At 42.8% G+C, this 23,585-nt stretch overlaps 1 protein-coding gene across 4 annotated transcripts; it reads left to right on the top strand.

Annotated features, from left to right (window-relative positions):
- The first annotated feature begins 781 nt into the window (after nt 1-781).
- Nucleotides 782-23,185, top strand: pcdh10a (protocadherin 10a). Of its 4 annotated transcripts, none has more exons than XM_034086959.2 (5): nt 782-3,840; nt 5,361-5,419; nt 5,886-5,992; nt 19,200-19,360; nt 21,501-23,185. In XM_034086959.2, the coding sequence occupies exons 1-5, from the start codon at nt 1,297-1,299 to the stop codon at nt 21,552-21,554; spliced, it is 2,925 nt and encodes a 974-aa protein (XP_033942850.1). In that variant the 5' UTR covers nt 782-1,296; the 3' UTR covers nt 21,555-23,185. The 4 variants fall into 4 exon arrangements, with proteins under 4 accessions (XP_033942850.1, XP_033942767.1, XP_033942682.1 ...); XM_034086876.2 differs by having other exon boundaries at nt 19,200-19,461; XM_034086791.2 differs by having other exon boundaries at nt 19,200-19,583.
- Nucleotides 23,186-23,585: the final 400 nt, after the last annotated feature.

The following is a 23,585-nucleotide window of genomic DNA, read 5'->3' as shown; positions in this document are numbered from 1 at the left end:
TACAGTTAAGGCCAGTAGGGGGGGGGGGGGGGGGGGGGAATGATAAGAATGGGAATATAGGGGAACCAATAGATTCCATTCTATTAGCAACACGGTGGGACTAAAGCATGGTGCTTCATTACACTGAATTAAAGGAAGTCGTGTGTGATGCTGCTCTGATGGAACCTCGGATCGCACTGATGCTCGCGAGCAAACAACACAGGAGATATTACTTCATTTAAAATGCTTTCTACTGTTGCCCCCCTATTGTGCATCTGTGTTTCTATATGAGAGAGAGAACGAGTGAGAGAGAGAGGGGTAGATGGTAGATTAAATTGCGTAAAGGGAACATTCATGACAGTCATTGTACTTTGTATAGCAATCTCACATCCATTCGTTACACTAGAGGTGAAGAACATAATATTATGTTATGATTAAAATGAATACAAGCATTGTTTATAGTATGATATTTCAGAAATTCCAGCACTCGTTGTAATTTTATCCGCACAGGCTTTGCCAACTGTCAGCCACAGTTATTCGACTTTCTTAATTCACTGGATGTGTAAAACATTTAATTTCCCTGCTACAACTGAGGCCGGACCCGGAGGAGAGAGGGGAGAAGAGAGAGGAGCGCAGTGGCACTTAACTGGTTTTGTTATGAGGGGCCCGGTGTGTGTTCTGGCTGGCGTCGCGGAGCCCCAATCAGGTGCCATTACAGCCGGTGTTTGAGCATACCATTGGCTGGTGGGGAAAGGAGCTGTGCGCAAAACCAACCCCGCTGCTCACAGTCGCCTTACAGAAGCCGAGCTGCACACATCATCCGCTTTGAGCGCTTAGGCGCAGTGATTACATGCTCTCAGAGAGAGATAGAGGGAGAGATTCGCGAGGCTTTATTTAGAAGTTGCATTGTGGTAGATTTGCAGTGCGTAAAAGCAGGACTTTTTTCCCTACTCGTGTGGAATTTCCTATATTGTGACTTTGTGTGAAGAAGAGGCTGTCTGTTCTGAGCACAGGGAGTGTTGGCTATGCGTCCTGGCTGCAGCCTGCAATGTTTGCGCTGACGCCAAAACTCACAGACCGGTGCAGAATTGATTAAAACAGAGGAGCTCGGATCAAATGGCTGTGCTTCTCACAGCTGAAACGACACAATGTTCCACTAACCCGAGGCACAGGAGAGGCATTTCACAATCGTGCAGCCTTGTTGCTGTTTATTTCACTGCCTTTTTGCGGACAGAGGAAATGGGAAATGCACATTTCTTGTAAGAAAAAGGAATAACACTTTTTTTTTTCATCTTGAAGTGCACTTTGTGAGAGGAGATGATTTGGTTAATACTCCTTCTCTCCATCCTGCATGGAGCTGTTTCTCAGCTACACTACTCCGTGCCAGAGGAGCAGGAGCCTGGCTCCGTGGTTGGGAATATTGCAGAGGATTTGGGGCTGGACATTACCAAACTTTCCGCTCGCCGTTTCCAGACGGTGCCCAGTTCGCGGACACCTTATCTGGAGGTGAACTTAGAGAACGGAGCGCTCGTGGTGAAGGAGAAAATCGACCGAGAAGAAATCTGCAAGCAAACCACCCCGTGCCTATTGCACCTGGAGGTGTTTCTGGAGAACCCGCTGGAGCTGTTTCGCGTTGAAATTGAAGTGATGGATATCAACGACAATCCACCCAGCTTCCCTGAGACGGACATTTCCGTGGAAATATCGGAGAGCGCCATCCCCGGGACCCGTTTCCCGGTAGAGAACGCCTTCGACCCGGACGTGGGCACGAACGCTCTCAGCACATATGCCATCACGAACAATAACTATTTTTACCTTGACGTGCAGACACAGAGTGACGGGAACAAGTTCGCGGAGCTGGTGCTAGAGAAGTCTCTGGACCGGGAGCAGCAGGCTGTGCACCGGTACGTGCTGACGGCTGTGGATGGGGGCATCCCGCAGCGCACCGGGACGGCTCTCCTGGTCGTTAAAGTGCTGGACTCGAACGATAACGCGCCCACCTTTGACCAGTCAGTGTACTCTGTGAATCTGCGGGAAAACTCTCCCGTGGGCACTCTGATCATCCAGCTCAACGCCACAGATGTTGACGAGGGACAAAACGGGGAAATAGTTTATTCCTTCAGCAGCCACAACACCCCGCGGGTAAAGGACTTATTCAACATTGACGCCAGGACAGGTAGGATAGAGGTGGCGGGAGAGGTGGACTACGAGGAGAGCAGCACGCACCAGATTTACGTCCAGGCTAAAGACATGGGGGCTAATGCGGTCCCCGCGCACTGCAAAGTGCTGGTGAAACTCGTGGACGTGAACGACAACACACCGGAGATTGGTTTCAGCACTGTGACCGAGTCCGTGAGCGAGCAGGACGCCCCGGGCACCGTCATCGCACTCTTTAGCGTCTCAGACCGGGACTCCGGCGAAAATGGACACATGAGCTGCGAGGTTTTGGGAGACGTTCCTTTCAAGCTCAAATCCTCCTTTAAGAACTACTACACTATCGTGACAGACGGACCACTGGACAGAGAGAACACAGACTCCTACACCATCACCGTGGTGGCCAAAGATAAGGGGCAGCCGTCGCTCGCCACCAGCAAGTCCATCAAAGTGCACGTCTCCGATGAGAACGACAACGCGCCCCGCTTTACGCAGGCTGTTTATGATGTTTATGTGACTGAGAATAACGTGCCCGGGGCTTTCATCCACGCTGTGAGTGCCATGGACCCTGATATAGGACAAAATGCTCTCATTACCTACTCCATATTGGAGTGTGAAATACAGGGCATGTCCGTGGACACGTATGTATCCATAAACCAGGACACCGGCTATCTTTACGCGCTGCGCTCTTTTGACTACGAGCTGCTGAAGGAGTTTAGTTTCATGGTGCATGCTAAAGACGGTGGCGATGCCGAGCTCTTCTCTAACGCCACTGTCAATGTGATCATAGTGGACCAGAATGACAACGCACCCACTGTCATAGCCCCCATCGGTAAGAACGGCACAGCCAAAGAGCACCTGCCGCGCTCTGCTGAGCCCGGGTACCTGGTGACGCGCATCATGGCTATGGATTCGGATGATGGCGAGAACGCACGGCTGTCCTACAGCATTCTGCGGGGCAACGAGATGGGGATGTTCCGCATGGACTGGAGGACGGGGGAGCTGAGGACAGCCCGCAGGATCTCCCCCAAGAGGGACCCGCAGGGCTACTACGACCTTCTGATCGAGGTGAGAGACCACGGGCAGCCCCCTCTCTCCTCTTCTGCGAGTGTGAGTGTAATATTAGTGGACAGCGTGGTGGAGGGCCGCAATGGGGACCGCGGCTCGGCCTCCAAGGCGAAGGAGACCTCCCTTGACCTCACCCTCATCCTCATCATTGCCCTGGGCTCTGTGTCATTCATCTTCCTCCTGGCCATGATCGTGCTGGCCGTGCGCTGCCAAAAGGACAAGAAGATCGACCTGTACACGTGCCTGCTAGCCGGAGAGTGCTGCATGTGCTGTAGCTCGTGCTGCAGCAGGCAGTCCCGCGGCCGGAAGCAGAAGAAGCTGAGCAAATCCGACATCATGTTGGTCCAGAGCACCAACGTGACGTCAGGGGTCGGGCCCGTGGGTCAGGTGCCCGTGGAGGAGTCTGGTGTGGGCGGCGTGGGAGGGGGCTTCGGCTCCCACCACCAGAACCAGAACTCCTACTGCTACCAGGTGTGTCTGACACCAGAGTCAGCCAAAACGGATCTGATGTTCCTGAAACCGTGCAGCCCCTCCCGCAGCACGGATACGGATCACACCAACCCCTGCGGCGCCATAGTGACGGGTTACAGTGACCAGCAGCCGGACATCATATCCAACGGCAGCATCCTCTCTAATGAGGTAAGAGCAGCTTGCATCAGCCATCACTGAAAGTGGAAAACACCCATGATTCAACCCAGATCATAAATATCTGCAGAGATTCACGCTCTGTGTCTGCTTCACGTCAAAGTCTGTTATCCACCCAGGTCACGCGCAACACAAGTCCCGAGAGGATGTGTGGGGGGGGGGGGGAGGGGAGTATCTGCTAATGACTTGGCTGTCATGCTCGGGGGCCTTTTAATCATTGTCATGCGTAATGGTGATTGGACATGTCAATGTTCGAATATTGCGTGGCCTTTTGGCTTCATTCGCGGTAGTGGTTCTATCAGATCAACCTTTGGGGTCGTGCGCAAAAGGCTGAGTGTGACAGGTAGTTTGACTTGTGGGTATACACTGCTGATCATTTTACTGTCGAACCAGAGTTGGAAGGGATTATTCTGTGTTCAATTGAAACAAATCCATAAACAAAAAAAAGTTAAAACCTCTGACTTGGGTTTTCAATATGTGGTTTACCCGAATGGTAATGTATTTCAGAACATAGTGAGGGGAGTGGAACAATGACACATGCACACTCATTTGAGTTTAGACAATTGCCAATATGCTTGCAATACAGTTAGATTACATCAGCAGCCTTAATTAGCTTACCCTCATAAAGAACAGGCGTTTGCAGCGGATATATTCTTAATCTTATTAGGTTATAACGTGTGGGCTGCTCGTATCAGCATGAAGAGAAGGGGGACTTGATAGCGCTGTTTTGTGTGCATTCTGCTTGGGGGAGCTGTGGACTTTTTTTGTGGAGCTTTTTTGTTGATTGCGCTGCAGGGCTGGAGTGGAGCCAGTCACACACAGCATTGCCTTTGCTGCGCGTTAAGTATTCCGCGCACGAGCCTGCACGGCAGCACCGTGAACAAAGGTTGTTCAGTCTCAGCGTCGCGCGGCTCAATCATTTACGCATTCAGTCGCCTCCCCTAACCCACTCTCCCCTGCTCCCGTCTCCTCTCGCCCACTCACTCACCGAGTGGATGCGCGTACTGACGCCCCCCACCCCACTCCTCCTCCTAGCTCATTCCATCACCGTTAACGCGTTGACAGCCAATGTATGAGGATAAAACTCAGTGGTGGAATTTGAGTACATTTGGTAGCATGTTTAGGTACTTGTACTTATAGGAGGTGCTCTACTATATTTTGCAAGCAAATATCCTCCACTACATTTAGTTTGACAGCTATAGTTACATTGCAGTTTTGGATGATTAATAATTAATGCATAATGATGAATAATGGAGGGTTAAGCTACCAAGCAGTATATTCCAATTAGCCACATTTTAATTAGATGCATCATTAAAGTAATAATTGATCTATCAATAATTATAATGTAATGCGGAAATGGAATTGTATGCATGATGAGTACTTTTGGATTGTACTTGTACCTGAAGATGTTCACATTATTGCTATTGCTGTAGTATACTGCTGTATATACCCTGCTTATTTGTTAATGTGTGTATTTAGCATTAACTGTAATCAAATGTGTTTGTTTTTTGTAGACGAAACACCAACGAGCAGAACTCAGCTACTTGGTGGACCGGCCCAGACGTGTCAACAGGTATTCAAAAGCACACACCTCAGCACTTACACACAGACACGCACGCCGTGTTATGATTGCCAACGTGCCGAGACTATGAGCCTCACACCAGAGGACCTGTAACATCCAATAGGCCTCATGGAGCTCAGGCTATTCACAGATCTATAAAATTGAATATTACATCCATCAGTGTGAGTCCCGTATACTCTGCATCGTTAATTGTGGCTTTGAGAGGCTACATGGTTCCCAATGTCTCCATAACGTTCATCTTCAATTTGGCATCCGTCCCATAACTGACAGAGCAGGGCCTATTACGCCTCTAATGCTGGATTTCATTACATGCCTTGTGAAACATCCAATTTCGCCTCTTGACGGCCACAGTGACTGTATTAACGCGGTGTTGATTTCTGGTTCTCTTTCTCTCTGCCCCCTCATTTAATCCTCCTCTCCCCCTTCTGACACCACCCCCCCCCCCCACCTCCTACAGCTCTGCATTCCAAGAGGCAGACATAGTCAGCTCCAAAGACAGCGGGCATGGCGACAGCGAACAGGGCGACAGTGACCATGATGCCACCAACCGGGGTCATTCTGCCGGTGAGTCCAACCCCGCCCAAGCAGACCAAATGACACTGTCATTACCCACACATACACCATCCAATCCTCCAGTTTCCATAGAGTGTGTTTGCAATTGTGAATGGGATAATTCTGAGTTTGTGGTGCGGACCGGTGGTTTTTAATTTCCTTAATTTGAGAGTGCGAATACCGGGGCCCCTGCCTGGCATGAGCGAGCCCCAGAAGTGTTGATTGTATTTCACAGCCGGATGAAAGGGAAGAATATTTGGGAGAGATGTTTTCTCTTTGCCTTTCTCTCTTTCTCACGAGTGGTGCTGAAAGGACAGCGACTCGCAGAGAGGCCGTTTGAGGCCCTTAGTGCTTTAGTGGCACAAATCAATAGGTTCTCTCAAGTGAAAGGGAAAAGGCTTGGGATCTAAATTGATATAATGAGATGCGTTTCAATAAGACACGCAGTCGGCGTGTTGTACTGCCTTTGTTGGTTATGGATTCAGCTGAGCAAGGACATCAGCAGCTTTTGGGTTCTTTGTGTTGTTGGCAAAATCTTTGCAGATTTGGCACAAGTTAAGGCAAACATAACATTTTGGAATTAGAGAACATTTCCTGCACTTCAGCTTTGTTTAGTTATTCTCTTCTACAATTTACAATGCAGTACTTTTTCCCCCCTTTTAGACACGGTTTTATCATAAGCCTCGTCCTGTTCTCCCTCAAATTCGATTAGATTAGTACCTGTTTATTGATCAAAGTGGAGTCAGACAAAAAAGTGGAGCAAACTAAATCTCATTTCATATTGAATTGCCCTTTTCCTTCTGAGGAATTGTTCCACGTGACTGCAGTAAGACCCCTGTCTAGACCGGAGCCTGCCAAATATAATATCAGTGCTGAGAATACAAATAGACTGGATTAGATAGGTGTTGTAGGATAGTGAATGGTGCTCATCAGGCTCCATGATGTTTGACATTATTAATGAACCGAGCTAAAATAGAGAGCCGATATGCAGCGGTGGTGTCACTGCCTGCCCTCACTGATAAAGCAGGCTTGGAAGGTCAAATCTGTGCGAGACTGAAATACAGAATTGGAAGAAATCCAAAAGGCTTGCTTCTTTTTCGCTGAAAAGTAGTTGTTTTTGTGGAATACATATTAACAAGGGCGTTTAATCATACATTCCGAGTTGTATGTGAGTTATTTTTTAAACAGATTTTCAAGAGATAGAGAAGGTATAACAAATAAGATATATTTTATGAATTTGCGATGCATCTTAAACTATGTATCTAGCAGTCAACATCATTTAGTGATAAGGTAGCCCTTAAAAGCGACACATTATGGTCACTTTTTGGTTCATACTTGTGTTTTGGGTTTCTATCAAAAAGTCTTTACATGCTTTAATTTGAAGAAAAAACATTATTTTTCTCAGACTGGCTGTCTCAATATACTTTATTTACCTTCTAACATAAACAATCCGTTTTAGCGCCTGTCTCTTTAAGACCGACTGCAAAGGTTGTTATTAAGCAGTAACTGGTGATACTCAAATATACTGTAGGCTGGTGTTCTCTGATTACTTAAAGGCTTTATTGCGAAGAAAAAAACGAATAACATTTTTACTAAATACTTCAATAATTCAATCAATATTGCAAAAATATCTAATGTTTTCTGAAAATAATCGAATGAGTTGTCTTATTTCACAAGTACCCAAATATATAATAATAATAATATGATATAAATACATACCGAAGCTCTAACAAACTTTTTTTCCTTAAGGCCCCCTTTAAAACATATCTTATGCTAAGTATTGCCGTGAAATCCTTCTGACTGGTTTGCTCGCATATTTAAAAGGACCATATTAATGAACCGAGAACATGTTTCCCAGCTTTACTTGGCTACACGGGCGCTCATTTGGCGCTGGCCGTGGAGTGTACCCAGTTGGTTCTGTACTCTGTTCGCTCGACGAGCAAACCAACATTTGTTCATCATGTTTGGTTTAGAAGGGAACAGCTTATCGCTCCATGGGAGGTAATATCTAGTGAGTGGTATTTGGAAAGAGGGACAGTTGAGTTTCACATACTTCTGTAAACAGCAAAACCAGATGGAGTGTGTGTGTGTGTGTGTGTGTGTGTGTGTGTGTGTGTGTGTGTGTGTGTGTGTGTGTGTGTGTGTGTGTGTGTGTGTGTGTGTGTGTCTATAAAAGGTATGCCATTGACTGGATTAATATGTAGGCGTATAATACCTGTATGTAATCCGCTTGTGTGTGTTTTGTGTAGGAGAAAGAGAGGCTAGGTGATGATGTCTGTATTGAATCCTTTGAGGCGGGGCTATGGAAAGCTTAAATGAGATTCAGTTTAAAGAGAGATAGAGTGGTAGCTAGTGCCTGGCACTCTGCCATGAGCACTGCATGCTGCCTCTATACAGGCATACAAGAGACTCCCTTTATATAGGGATGAGAACATTCTTGTTTGGCTACTGTGGGTTGTATGATATGTGTGTGTGTGTATAGGGGTTTCATGCTGGTTACATTTCAAGCTGTCCACAATTAAATAAATGATAAGTCAACTAACATGCGATTTTGACGACAAATGGCCCATATTTTATACAGCATTGTATTCAGTCCTTATGACCCCCTCTGCCCGCCCCATTGATACAGAGCAGTGTGCCACTTGCTTTAGTAAACTAACATTCACACATCGTTGATAGAGAGCAGTGTGCCACTTATAACATTCACACACCGTTGGCCATGGCGATTGAAAGACGACCGCACTACCTCAGTCCCACTCGCCCAATTTGTGTACAAAACCTTGGATCAAGTGGCTTAATCAACAACATTTCTAAAACGAAGTTGTTCCACCAAGAATCATGCAAGAGCACCACCTACAATCTTCTTTTTTTTACGAATTGTTTGGACCAGTTAAGTCTTTATAAGTGATCTTCCCATATGAAAGTGTGAGATAGGGGTATTAACAAGAGTAAAGGGACTGCCAGCTCTACCAAATGGCCCACCATTTTAAATCTCGTGTTTACTAAAGATGTTCTGATAAGGTTCTTCACCATAAAAAAAGGATGGTAAAAATAAATCTTCGTTGACTAAGACCAAACACTAAGTATGGCATGCGTATTTGCCATGAATTTCTGCAGCGTTTGCATAAGTAAATATGGATGTGCACATTCATATGCACACATATGCAGAGCATGCACCAACAGTGTGTACACTCTCATTGTGGATGTGTGTTTGTCACACACACATATTCTATTTCAGGGTTTTGTGGCAGGGTCTCATCCCTCATTCTGTCTCCCCCAAACGTTGGCTCTCCGCAACACTCGGCTGATCAGTAATTCATTTCTAGAACCTTTGCATAGCAATTATCAAAGGAGGGCTGGAGAGAAGGCTTCCTCACAGGACCAGCACCCTCTCCCATTTGGTGCACCACGGAATATTTCAAATCAAGGGGAAAACCATTTCCAGTTGGCATATCATCAACTACACCTGCCGTGGCTTCCCGCTCGGCCGCTCGTCTGACACTTTAGAAAATAAGTCTCTTGACTAGGTTTTAAATCAAAGGGACGCTTGCCCGTGAGGATTGGATATCAGCAGATACCTTAAAAAAAGTGGGCAAATGGCTTTTCTGAAGGCAGCGTTTCTGGAGTGAGGTACCGCTGTGTCAGGAGCCAAAGCACTATTGATTGACTGCAACACCTCCCGGCTTTTTTTTTATTCTTAGATCCAAATAAGACTCGGTTTACCTCTTTGATTCCCATCATGAACCTAATCGGAGATGGCAGCAAGAATGATTAAGCAAAATAAAAAAATAAAAAAGGTGACAGACAAGAGAGGATTACATATTCATTTGGCGAAAAAAGAAAATAATATTGGCACCAAAGAAACGTTCGATCAGATGTGGAAGGCTGCGTGACGGGTGGCAGACTGGAAATGATCATTATCTTGACGTTTGTTGTGGTGGGAACAACAGCCGTGACAAATGGGACAATTAAATCACTGTGGCAACGGTGTATTAGATGGCTGATTATGAATTAGTGGCGGGCACCGTGTTGCAGTTTCCCCATGTCAGCCAGCTGTCAGACGAATTTAGCACACAGGGTTCTGAAACACACTCCTCCCAGGCCAGAGATACTGACAACACTGTGGGCTGTGATCCCTGACTCTATCATCAATTACACCGAAACTACTGTCAATAATATCAAAAGCTCACTTAATGAAAACATGGAGACTTGCTGAACGCAAAGGACAAGAAGTTGTGAAAAGGCAGAATGCTTACAAAAGACAATAAAGTTGCAAAAAACTGAAAAAAGGCACTGTAAAAGAATTATAGCACCTAACTAATATTTTAATCAACAATATGTCTTTTTATTATTTATTTTAATGTCTGATTACTTTCCTGATCAATTCATGTTCATAATGCTTCCCAAAGTTCAATATGTGCCTGACCCAAAGATAGTCAGTTTAGCATCATGTAAGAGAAATAGGAGCAGAAAGTCCTCGAATACAAGTGGCTAGAACCGGAACATGTTTTGGACATGTGCTCACAGGATGTCACAATCATTCAATAAGGATACATGACACCAGAACATCTTACAAGTACAACTTCCAAAGGCTAGAGAAAGTAAATGGTCCAACGTAAGGCTTCAAAATCCCACAAGCAGATGCAAACAGGAAATACAGTATTTCTATTTGAAAAGGAGAACATCTAAGACAGCAAATTGGATAAAAAAACATAGCCTCATTAAAAAAAAAAAAAAATCAATTTGTAATTAGACTGTAACAGGTTAGGATGTCACCACTTCTTCTAAACTGACTGGCTGGTTGAATATCAATTGAAGTCACAGTAGACAAAGGACAACATCAATTTGATTAACTAATTGCCTTGATTTCTTTGATTACTTTCTTATCTCAAACAAAGCACGTACAAAGAAAAATAAATATTACATTAACTTTTCATAACGCGGTTAAGGTCGATGGAGGAGTGGATTCACTGTGACTTACTGAGTTCTGTGTGGAAATGAATCAAAAACTCATTCGTGTAATGATTAGCAAAACACTGACGCATCTCGTGGAGTGGCTCGGTGAATGTGTGAATGGTATGAATAGGCTGAGCTTTCTGAAGGAGCTGAATAGCACATTAAGTGTTCTTCTCTGAAATGGAAGAAACAAGGAAGTAATGAGCCTTCTTGAATAGGGCCTAAAATATGCTGAAAACATGAGATCCAAAAGAACGAAAGAGCAAGTTGTATTCTTACACTGGGTCCTAGGATATTTAGTTGAACATGAGGCAGTTCATGGAAATCTCAGTCATGACAAAAGTAATCGTGCTTTGGCCATGACTAACACACAAATCATGCTTTCTGCTCAGACATCAGTGAACATCTGCTCCAGACATGCTGCAATGCTTAACGTACATGCATGTGAACATATGTATGCATTCTGGCAACAGTAATTCCTCTTGATTACACATTTGGTCTACATTTTGAGGTTTTAACCCTGAAGCATACCCTATTCTAACATCATACTGCACTTGAGAAGATTTTAAACTAGCAATTGATACCATAAAATTATTAGGAAAAGGTTTACTGAGGTATTTAAATGAAGTGATGAGTACGGTAATTATCTCATAGTCTTCTATACAGTCAGACGCTTTTTTCTAACCTGATATTAGAGCGATTCGTAATTAAAGAAACTTTCATTTTCAGATTTGTACCTTAAGAAAAAAGGATATCATTTTTACCAACATTTTGGGTCTACTCACTCTCACTTATACTTCCAAATAAAGTGATTTAGATAATTTGGTACCAACCCTGTCCATGAGGAATAAGATATGTGATCTGTGTGTTGTTACTAGTTTGCTGACATAGGTTCAATAAACAAATAGAACACTTATTGAGAGAAGTTATGGAACTTAAAATGCATATTATGTGCTATGATATATACTTTGGTTAATAGAAACACCCCACTGATTCATGTATAAGACTTATATGGCTTAGATATAGTATGATATATACATTATATGGCTTAGAACTGCTCTTTATTGATCTGTATTTAGTTGTTGTAATGTCACAATTACTCATTACTGACCAGTACAATGGTTTAACTAGAAGGGCATTTGGAGAGTCATTAGCCAGTGCTCTTTCCACAAGTATTAAAACACATGTGTATGTTTTACTCATTATTGGATCCATTCGAAAATGGAATGGCTTCTTCCTTGGCCCATGCTAGACCCTTCCACCAAGTTTCATGAAAATCGGGCCAGTAGTGTTTCTGTAATCCTATTGAAAAACAGACGAACCAGATCAAGGATTGTTAAAATTGATGGCCAAAACTAAGAAACGATACCCGTTGTAATACCACTATTACCATTAATGGGGAGCTAAGTCATGATCAGATTGTATCTTGGACAATGACTTCCACTTCCTAAGTGATGAAAAGCGTACAAAATACAGATCAATAATCAGTGGTCATCCAGAATCTTTGCTCCTACATTACAAAGGGCCGTATTAATCAAACAGACACTGTTAGGGCAAGTGGCCATCTTGGCTCTCCCTCCCAATTCAGGAGCCGTATAAAAAAATGGAAAATGGTAGCTGCCTTTCCAAGAGTCTGAACAATATCTCTCACTGTCATCACTGGATATGGTGGGAGCCATCTTGGTCTGTTTTGGCCCAGGGAGGTCTCTGGTTTGTTCCTCACAGTCTCACAGGCCAACCTGTGTAAGAAAGCTATATGCTACTCCTCTGCTGGCCTGAGCTGCTGTCCAAATATTGATGTTGTGTGTCTGTATTCTCTCCGGAACAGTGGAGGACAAGATGAAAAACAGACGTATGGATAGAAGACACCCTTTACCTGGGGGATGGATGTTCTTTTTTTTTTGAGGGAAAAATAGATAAAGAGACAGGAAGAACCAAGCAGAAAGGATTGAAAGTGAGAGAAAATAACGAGAGACAGTGAGGGTGATATACAGAGGGGGGGCTACGAAAACCGAGACAGACCTGATTGGAGCAGATATGTGCCCACATGGTGCAGTTTTCCCTATAATTTGTTTTACCTACTCCCAGTTGCTGGATGTATGTCAGCCAGCACAATTAGTCAAATCCCACCAACGTGGGATTTCGGAAACACTCCGGGATGTAATTGGGAAAAAAGGAACAGTAGTGCTGATTGCATATTAGCAAGTAGATTGTGTTTGCATTGTGTGGCGTCGTCTTTACATCTCCTTGTGCACGCGCACGTGTGTGTGTGTGTGTGTGTGTGTGTGTGTGTGTGTGTGTGTGTGTGTGTGTGTGTGTGTGTGTGTGTGTGTGTGTGTGTGTGTGTGTGTGTGTGTGTGTGTGTGTGTGTCTGTTTTCCCTGCCTGATGAGGTCACAATGAGAGACGGTGCTGCTGGCAGGGCCTGTCATTGCCAGTCACCGTTTTTAGTTGTTGTTTGGTTTTCTGCCCGAGGAAGAAAAGGTGCTTCAAGGGAATCAACAGCCACCGGGTGTCATGTGCACATGGCCTTTCTGTCTGTTAGCTTGTGTACATTTACATATCCCCGCGTCAAGAGAGTATTTTTAAGTGTGTCCGCAAATGTATGTGGTGATATCGATGTCTTTTTAAGACTGAGTCGACAGGCCAAAAAAATATTGAGTAGTTTGAAAGTCAAAAGTTTCTCAGAGCATGATTTAATAGGGCTTTCTGGAGAATATATGTATACATCATCTCCAGAGAACAATACGCTCCTTGTGCCTGCTTAATAATATACTAGGAAATGAGACATTTGGAACAAACTGAGCTTTCTCTTAATCCTTCTTCATTAACTCTGTTCCTTTATCTTGCATGTGCGTTTAGTTTTGCACCTGGGTGTCTGGGTTTTTCCTGGGTGTCTCAGCTTATTTGTTTGCACATTTTGAGGCGTAAGCACTGTGTCTACGGAACACTTTATCTCCGCTTTAACAGCACAGAGATGATTGCGAGGGCCCGAGGTCAACACCCTTGTGTGTCCGAGGAGGACATTCATTTGCCGGAAGGTCCATTAAAAGGCCAAAGGCTAACTGTAAGGTGGGAATTAACAGAAATACTATGATTTATAAGCCCCCAGACCTTTAAAGACAGCCATAAATATACATTAGTTTCAAGAGGTGAATTGGAGGGTAATGCAAGTTAACGCCACTCAAGTTCTGTAGTCCCAGAGTGCTGCACTGTTCTAGTTTAAAGGTTTTTTTTTTCTTTTGAACCTTATCATTTCTTCTGAGTATGAGCTACAATTGACCCACAACCTGCACATGCAAGGTGGTGATAAAACACACCATTTGGCAGAAAACACAGAGGTAAACAGAGCGAAGGGTTATAGTTAGAGGCCATATTATGCTTATTATGCTTCCCATTTCCTGTAGTGTGCTATGTTTTTTTTCGCATGTTAATGGTCTGCAAAGGCTAAAATCCCAAAGTTCCCTCCAGAGGGAGTGTCTTTCCCACACACTCTCACCCCGCCTGAAACGCCCCAAATTGGAGTCCTTTGTCTTAGTCTGGCTAATCACAACAGAGTCGGACAGCTAACCAATCAGAGCAGACTGGGCTCTGGTTTCAGACAGAGGGTGAAAAGAGGTGCTGCAGCACAGGCAGTATGAGAAGAATAAAGCATTTTTTGAAAATTAAAGCAAAGACATAATACAAATATGAAACCTGAAAATAAGCATAATACTTTAGGGCCACACTAAAACTTGCTAAAGCAAATACAATACGTTCAAGGGATAGGTTGGGTTCTTGAAAATGGGATGGCATGAGGTAATCATTCATAGTTACGGCCCGTCCACACTACAGCTTCGACAGCTTCAAAAACGGTTTCCAACGCGTCTTCCCATTCACTTTGAATGGAGTGACGTCACGTTGCCTCGCTTTTCGCTGAACTGAATTGTGGGTAGCATAGCGGTCCGTCTCCGGCGTCAGAAGTTGAATGTTCAACTTCTGACGCCGGAGACGCCGGAGTAGCCAGCGCCAGCCAATCAAATCCCGTTTCTGAAAATCTGACAGCTCAAGCCGTAGCCAATCAAACCGCGTCTAAGCTGGGAGAGATATCCCGCCGTTCATTTCTATATTTCCAAAAAGATGGAGGAGAAACTAATTATCGCCGTAGCGAATCACCCGGTTTTGTATGACCAGACCCTCTTCACCTCCCGGGATACAAACCGGAGGAACCAGGCATGGAGGGAGGTGGCAGAGACAGTGGGGGAAACTGGTAGGTTTTCGCCTGTTTGGGGAGTTTATATATATATATATTGCTCGCATAAAATCCCCGGGGTTGGTATGTCGGTGGCGGGAGATTCATGTGATTGGTTGTTCATGTGATTGGTTGTTGGTCGCGTTGCTCGAATAAAATCCCCATGCTTCAGACACGCCCAGCTCCAAGCTTTTTTTGAAGCTGTAGTGTGGACGCTCCGTTAGTGTACAGATGGTGTCTGCACACCCCCAGTTTAGAAAACTAAACGTGTACACCTCATACAACCCCACTTCAACAACCCCAAATATCACTACAAATAAGAATTGAATATATAGAAAATAGAAGTAATTAATAAAATATTTTTTCTTTACTTGCTTGTATAGCAATTTGAGCACCAGGAAAAGCGCTATATAAATAACATGTGTTATTATTATTATACATTTTCGGCCCTTATATGCAGCTATTTAAAAACAGACCAGACCGTAGTCTCCATTGATCCCACAGGAAAACAAGATTGTGCTGTTAATCATCTGTTGACTTAATTAATTCAGTCCAATTTTAAGCATACATGAACCTTCTCTGCATCTATTCATATTCATTATTTTACTCTCCAAAAAAGCCTCCAGCGTCACATGACCCTGCATAGTTAGATAAGAGGGTACTCTAATCCTATCAAAAATCCATATGATGGAAACATAAAAGATCATGTTTAATTGGAGTTCTTTTGTAATTTCAAGTACTTAAATGTATCTCCCTCCCAGCCCACCTCTATGTAACCCTACTCTCGTGCCAAATATGGGTCTCTCCCCCTGTCTTTTCTGGCCATTGCTGTTTCCATCTGCGATAGCCCGGGTCTCCCCTCTTCTTCCATATGGTTCCTGCAGTATTGCTGATTCTCCTGCCTGCTGTCTCTCTCTGTGAAATCTGTGACTCCCCCCCGACCCCCGTCTGTTTGGACCTTGCTGTCCCTTGTCTGTGAGACTCGTGTCTCCTCTGGCTCTTTGGCCATGGTACAGTCTTTGTTGCCCGTCTCGCTCCCTGTGAGGCCTGAATTAGCAACACGATTAGATCAACACCATGCACACAACAGTAGGCCTTAGACAGTGTGTTGACAGTGCTGTCGTAAATAATAGATGGTATTTACATGTGGACCGGATGACATTGGCAGTTAGAACTTTTAATATTATAATAGCGGATTGAGTCAAGGTTAGTTTTGCCTTTATATTCAGTATCTGTTCTGGTACTAAATTATATTAGAAAGGTCTTTATTTGGACCAAATCGACCCTTTTAACTTTTATTCCAATTTCCTTAATTACTTATTTCCTTTTGGCTTTAGAACATGAAAAATAACAACTAACACAAATATATGTATACACTTAAATTGATCTATTTCCCATAAATAAAAGTAATTGTTTATTTAATTCAAGTTGTATTAAAGGTCCCCTATTATACTGTTTTTCATTTCTTTATTATAGATCTCAGATATATACAAAACATGTCTCTGAAGTGTTTGGCTCCAAATACCAAACAGATCATTGCAGCATTACCCATAATCCCCTCTGTTTCAGCCCTGTTTCAAAAGTGCTGATTCTCTGTCTGTTACTTTAAATGAAAATAAGGAGCCCCTCCCCACGCCCCTCTGAGAGAGATTTGGTTAAAAAGAACACAATGGTGCTCTCGGAGGAGATTCAGGTGATAAAGTGGGTGGTTGTTACCTTGGTTGGTGATTGGCTAATGGTTACACAATCGTTATGACATCATAAAGTGGCCAAAATCTGATCAGCTCATTTTCAGACAGGTTTTTATAGAAATGGATCAGGACAAAAGGAGAGAGAATCTTTGTTCCTGAAACTTTCAGAGTCTCTTTCCACAGAGGGGACACATGCTGATGTAGAAGAGACATGAACAAGAGGATTTTGAATAATAGGTGACCTTAAAACTACATTTACGAAATAATGATGACAATGTTCATCGCCAGTTTCCATAGTGATTGTAACATAATATAATTACAAAAGTAGAAAAACAAGTAGATGCGTTTACTTGTTTGCTGTGTTGTTGAAACTTGAACCCTTCCTGAAATAAGGTGTACTTTCTCTGATAGAGACAGTAGGTAATGCTGCATTTGCATGTGTTTTACAGCCTCATTTTGATTTAAGTTTTAGCATCTGTTTAAGAGAACGTCAACTGTGTTAACTAAAGATGCAGAAACATTTGTTTCTGAAACCCATACTGAGCATGACAAATGATGTATCTGCAGGTATGTATGTGGCTTGAGAAACACGATGTAGCCGCGAAAAAAGGGGCCCTATTAATCTTTTGGGGGATCATTTCTAGTGACACATTCTCTATACTCGGCTCCTTCCCTTCATGTAATCTGTAATCTGATTGCTATTCTAAAATCCGGTCTTAATATACACTGAGAAGAATGTGGAAGGGATTTTACTATACTTTATTTACTTAAAGCTGCAAGTAAAGGTGACGCAGCGAAATATTATATATAATGTCCTATGGTAAAAAAGTGAACCTAATAAAACTGCTGTCAAATTAAAAACATCAAAATGACGCTATATATCATTGCCAGAGCTCTGTTTTCTTTTTTTAATGATTAATGACAGTATATATGGAATACAAATAGATTGTTTTCGCTTTCCCCCATTTGAAGCCATAACTGTGTGATTTCCTTCGAGGTGAAAAAAGGCAACAATGGGTGAAATAAAAATGCACTGAAATGACTCGGAAAGGGTTCGTAGGGTTCAGATATCTTGTTACTTCTTTGGGATGGCTGGATTGATTTATGCTGATTATTAAAAGTGATACACACTCTACTTATCTTTCTCCATAGTATAATATCCATTGACATGTATACGCTCACATTACATTGTTTGTGTGTGCGCCCGTCTGCTTTTAGTTATAGAGGTACAGAGGCATTATCAGTGGAATGGATCAGTCGGATAGATTTGTGTAAATGGACCCTTTGATCTGAAGGCCTCTCAGCCCTCGGGGAATAACAGATTAAAGATTGTCTAGTTTCTGGAGTTCTCTTGTTCCCTTTTCAGTCTCACTGATGTATCGCTTTCCTCCTCGGACCCTAAACTGCTCGTCTGGGCTTTGATCCTATATCCCGACGTGCTTTCCCACATGGCTTTGCTGGAAAACCGGGAATTAACTGGAAAACCGAGAAATAACTACAAATTCCGGTCTGCGAAGGAGTAAAAAATTGCTGCAGAGTCCCTTTACTAAGATGGCTGTTTATATCTATTGGTGCTTTCTCTTCCCTTTTATAATCTTTCTGGTATTCTCTTGTCTCTTTATTCTCTCTAAAATCAACTAATTTACATAACTGGTACCTCGTTTGTTCCAATTGCAGGATTGTGTGGGTTTTTCTATGATATGATTAAAGATGTAAATTAAAATGTTTTGTGTTGTCTTCGCTTTGTCGTCGGCATTAGCTCCGTGGCAATTACACACGTTGTCGGTGTGTATAGAGATGATTGCTGTAAGAGTGAGATTAAGTCATTAGTAAATATTGTGTTGCTTTATCTGAGGCACTTTTCTTGCGAGAATTTGCGGTTTTTATTTTTTCTGTGTTTGAGGATGATGGGATATGGATTCACATGTTGATCTCTTGGTGTTTGCGAAATCAATGGTGAGTCGGAGGATGTTGATGTTGAGAGTGGGGTGGTTGAAATGTGTTCACATCATTTTGATTGCACATTTCATTGGGAATGAATGAGGTGAGGAGGAAAACAAACAACTCGCTTCATCAATGTTGGCCTTGTCTCTTTGATGAATAGCGTTTGCTGCACTTATTCTGCTCGCGACATTGGCAAATGATTACTAACTTGTGTTCTCTCTTCTGGTTTCTTTCATTCATCTCCTCCATCTCGCCTTTTCCACTCCAAATATCCGCTTCTCCCTCTCTTCCCTCTTACTTATCATCCCTTACATCTCTGTGATCTCACATTTCCACCTCTCCCGACGCCCAACCCTCTCACATTTTTACATCTACCCTGATCTGTGACCTCACTGCAGGCACTGACCTGTTCTCCAACTGCACGGAGGAGTGCAAGGCCCTGGGTCACTCAGACCGCTGCTGGATGCCCTCCTTTGTGCCGTCCGACGGGCGCCAGGGGCCGGACTACCGCAGCAACCTGCACGTCCCCGGCATGGACGCCACGTTGCCCGACACTGAGGTACCCTCCTCTGCCAACCTGCCCGATCAACTCACCATGGCCTCGTCCACCGCCTCGTCCAACGATAGGTCATTCTCCACCTTTGGCAAGGACGGTCAAAGGTCACAGTCACACCAAAGCCTTCACCATCACCTCCATCAGCAACAGCCGCAGTACAGCTCCAGCACGCTAGAGAGGAAAGAGTATGATAGGGGGACCCTACCATACAAACCCACCTTTCTCTGTGAGTATCAGTATGAAAATTCCCTGGGACCCTATGACTTTGGTCTGGTCCAGAACAGATACTAAATCAGGGGACCATGAATCTGCCTTTTTGATTCTGATCAGGACTTTTTTATGTTGCTTATCTATCTATATATTTTTTCTTTTTCAAACACAGCTTTATGTTTTGTTGTAACGCTTTTTATTTTGTAATTTATGATTTTTTTTGTTGAATGTAAAATGTAATATATTATTGCTAACTCCCTATCCTCCAAAACCCACTTTGATAAATTCAATTTAACGCCATCCTAACCCTAAATAATTTCTGTGAACATGTCATTTATAATAAAATAATTTAATACAGACTCATGATAAACTGTTGTGGCCCCTTTTCTTTCTTTTTTACCTTTCTTTAAATTCCCCCTGAAATCCTCCCCAATAAGCCTTTTTTTATCTGATGCTCATACAAGAAAAGGTTAGCAACACAAGCACACATCATCACACACAATTAAAATGCCAAGTACTGTTTAAAACATCATGTGAGATTATGGAGAGGAAATGAAAGGTAGGTCATCTCATTGTAAAGGACATATCTTTCCATTTGCTCAACAACAAGCTCGATCAAGATGACTTCCCTACTGAATAGCTTTGAAAGGTGAAACACACAACCCACGCTACTTCTTTTTCACAAGGATTGAAGTCTAAAAAGGAAGTGTCAAATATCTATACTTGCTTGCTAGTGAATCAATACCTGACATAAAGAATGGTGGGTGAGGTTGGGCTGACTGAGGTCAACATTATTCAGTTGGTAATATCACAAACACAAGTTTGTGTGCAAAAAAGAAGAAAAACTATAACAATATGAGGAAGGCGTCATTTGGCTAATAAGAGGTATTGATATCCATTGGAATAAATTGAGACGGCATTCTGAAGACGCAGACAGGGAATCATTGGCAGGACATTTCTTGTAGATGTCAATTGCTTTCCAAGCTCCCACATTACATGAATATTATATTAGCTCTAAGAGTAGGGAATGGATTCGATATACACATTCAGTAGAGAAGTCATTTCCAGTCAAGTCACCACCATGTTAACCACCATCCTCCATGATACTGCATGCTGGCTGTGGGCTGTCTCTCAGGTAAACGATAAGCTCTATAACCTGCTTTCCTTCCCACTCCTTGTTTGCGTCTTGGCAAACAGACCCAAGCAATCTTCCTCTCGCACATCAGGGCTCTGAGAAAAATAATTTGTATTTAGCCTTTAGGTGCTAGAGCGTGCTATGCTCCAAATATAGCTGCCTGTGCGTCTGCTCATCTCGTCTCCCTCGAAGGGGTTAGGATAAATGCACTGCATACTCGCTCTGTCCAAAAAACACAACTCTAATCGTCTAATATTTTACTCATTTGATTTCATCCATCTTTCCTGGTCTTTTGAAATAAATTGACCACCCGTTGAAACTGGAAAAGTTCTGTTGTTCATCAGAGTGTGAAAAAGATGGGAATAGTCCCAGAGGCTGCAGCTCTATTAACCAATTGGCATCATGTTCTACTTTAAAAATAGCACCGCCTGCTACTGGCTTTGGCGTTGCTCTGATCACCAGGGTTGCCTTGATAAAGCTTTTATGAATGTTTAATGAGCCATTTATAGATAATTAATGAAGCAATTAGTGCTCTGTTTATTTTCTAGCATGTATTATGTAGCCACCACATTTCAAACGTTTATCTTTACTGATGGACATCTTTTTTACCCAATTCCCAAATTAGTTTGCCATTAAAACTGTGAGGACCAGCCTTTAGGGTATATAAATAACTTCACAGAGAGTCCTTTGTGGCACGTATCCTTCAAGAGACGGTATTTCGAGCCGATTGTGTCACCAAAGAGTCTCAAGGGATCGGGTGCCATTTGTCTTTAACAAGTGTGTTCTCTGTGTTTTCAGCCCGCAAAAGGATTTGCTAGCTCGTTCCACGTAGACCTGTCGGAGACGGCGTGAATTTCTGTGCTAAAACCACCAACGATGATGCTGGAGACAGCAACATAAAACTACACAAACAGTAACCTGGACAAAAGCAACCTTGGTTAAGCTTCATTATCTTGGGCGGCGAACTGTAACAAAGCCTTGGCAGTGGTCGCCGGGGGAGAAGAGGAGAACTAAATACTGAGTAGCTGTAAACCTCAAGATATTTTGAGGAGAAATCCAAGGCCTTATTCCGCTCAGCAGGACTGAGACCGGGGCCGAAACACTCAACATGTGAAATTATTAAGTCATCAGCAGACAGATTAGAGGAACTGAAATGGACATAGGAATACAAAACCTGAAGAAGAGGGACCCATTAGCCCACAGAGGTGGGTTGTTTTTTTTGGACTGAGGAGTTAGCCTCTAGAGATCTGTGTGTGCCTGTTTACATGACGAAGAAAAATAATGTTTCTGTACAAACTTCAATGTCACACGGAGCCCTTTAGCTATTTCTATGGTCACCACTAAGCCAACTGTACAGAGACTGTGTGGGGTAAAAAAATTGAGAGGAAGTGAGAAACTGAGCAGAAGGTTAGACATAGAGTGAGAGAGATCAGGTGTTGTACAGGTATAAAACACGGGGAAATAAAAAAGAAGGAAAAGGGGACGAGCAGAGATGATGTGCAGTACTATAAATTCTGTATCTCCGGTTTTTTGACTTGACTGTCTTTATATAACTTCTCTTTTTTTGTTTCTGTTGTTCTTTCTGTGTGGTTAAAGTGTGCAGACTAAAGTATTCCAACGTACCGTTACAGACAGGAACATGCTGTCAGGAGCCGGGTTCAGTCCTCTTTCAAGTTTAGCCACTTCAGGAAGGAGATTTGAACACTGCGTAGAACAAAAGGAGAGAAAAACAATCCACATGTTCAGTTTATCAATAAAATATCACAAATGAATGTTCTCATGTCTAAACTAGTGACTAACAGTTCCTTCCTGAGCTGACTGCAGAGAAAGTGAAATGACCCTTTACCAGGATATGGTTCCCTTGATGCCATTGGCCTATACATAAACAATCAGACACACTCAGTGGTTTTTAATCATGTGTGCAAAGTGTTTACTGTGCTATTTTAAAAAGCTTATAAATGAATATAAATCTATATATAACTATATATATATATATATACAATATACTTTTTTCTGAAAACTGTGTAAACATTGGTTAGTTTCTATACCTCATACTGTCATTCAATCTAATAATACCAAGTGCTACAAAATCAAGACATGTATGGATAAAATTGAGGAGGAGTGCTTCTGCCTAAATAAGCAAACTCCTTCGCACCAACCATGGATTAAGTTGATGTTCTTTTTTGATGTTACTTTTCACCGTTGACAGATGCTGGGCCTTGTTGTGTGTAACAAAAACACCAGTTGAGTTGTTTTGGCTTGTTGTGTATTTTTACTAGCAGACTATGTGTTCATGTACAGGAACGGGGGGCTATCACAATCGAGCTAGATATCAAAGGTTTTACAATCATACAAGAGAGGCATACACGGATAAATATGGACATAATCAGACAATACATGGTGCAACGTATTGGACACACAAACATGCACACACACACACACACAGGTCAAATGGTGATTAATAAACAGTGTCATTGAAATTATCTAATGTGTGTTTTGTTGGGTTTCTTAAGAATATTAGCATGTATTGATCAGAAACCCCTAAGCTTAAATCCATGTGCTTAAGCCAAATACTAATGTTAGCATGCAAACAAGCTCACAAGGACGTTGCTAACAGGTTATTACAAAGCAGGTGTTATTGTTTAGAATGCTAACATTTGCTAATCAGCACTAAACACCAAGTTCAGCTGAGGCTGATGTTAGTTCTGCGGCTATTTGGTCATAAACCAAAGTATTCAATATATTACAAATGTCACCATGATAGTGACGCTAGATGACAGTCAGATATAAACAACATGTGCACATAAATGGTTGAACCAAATGTCATGTGAATCTATCCAATGGCCAAGACCTTAAAAAGCAAAAATAAAGCTATTAAAAGTT

Source organism: Pseudochaenichthys georgianus, chromosome 1 (genome assembly GCF_902827115.2).
Source record: "Pseudochaenichthys georgianus chromosome 1, fPseGeo1.2, whole genome shotgun sequence".
NCBI lineage: Eukaryota > Metazoa > Chordata > Actinopteri > Perciformes > Channichthyidae > Pseudochaenichthys > Pseudochaenichthys georgianus.
The sequence above is the reverse complement of the archived record's forward strand: the minus strand, read 5'-3'. Positions and strand labels throughout refer to the sequence as shown.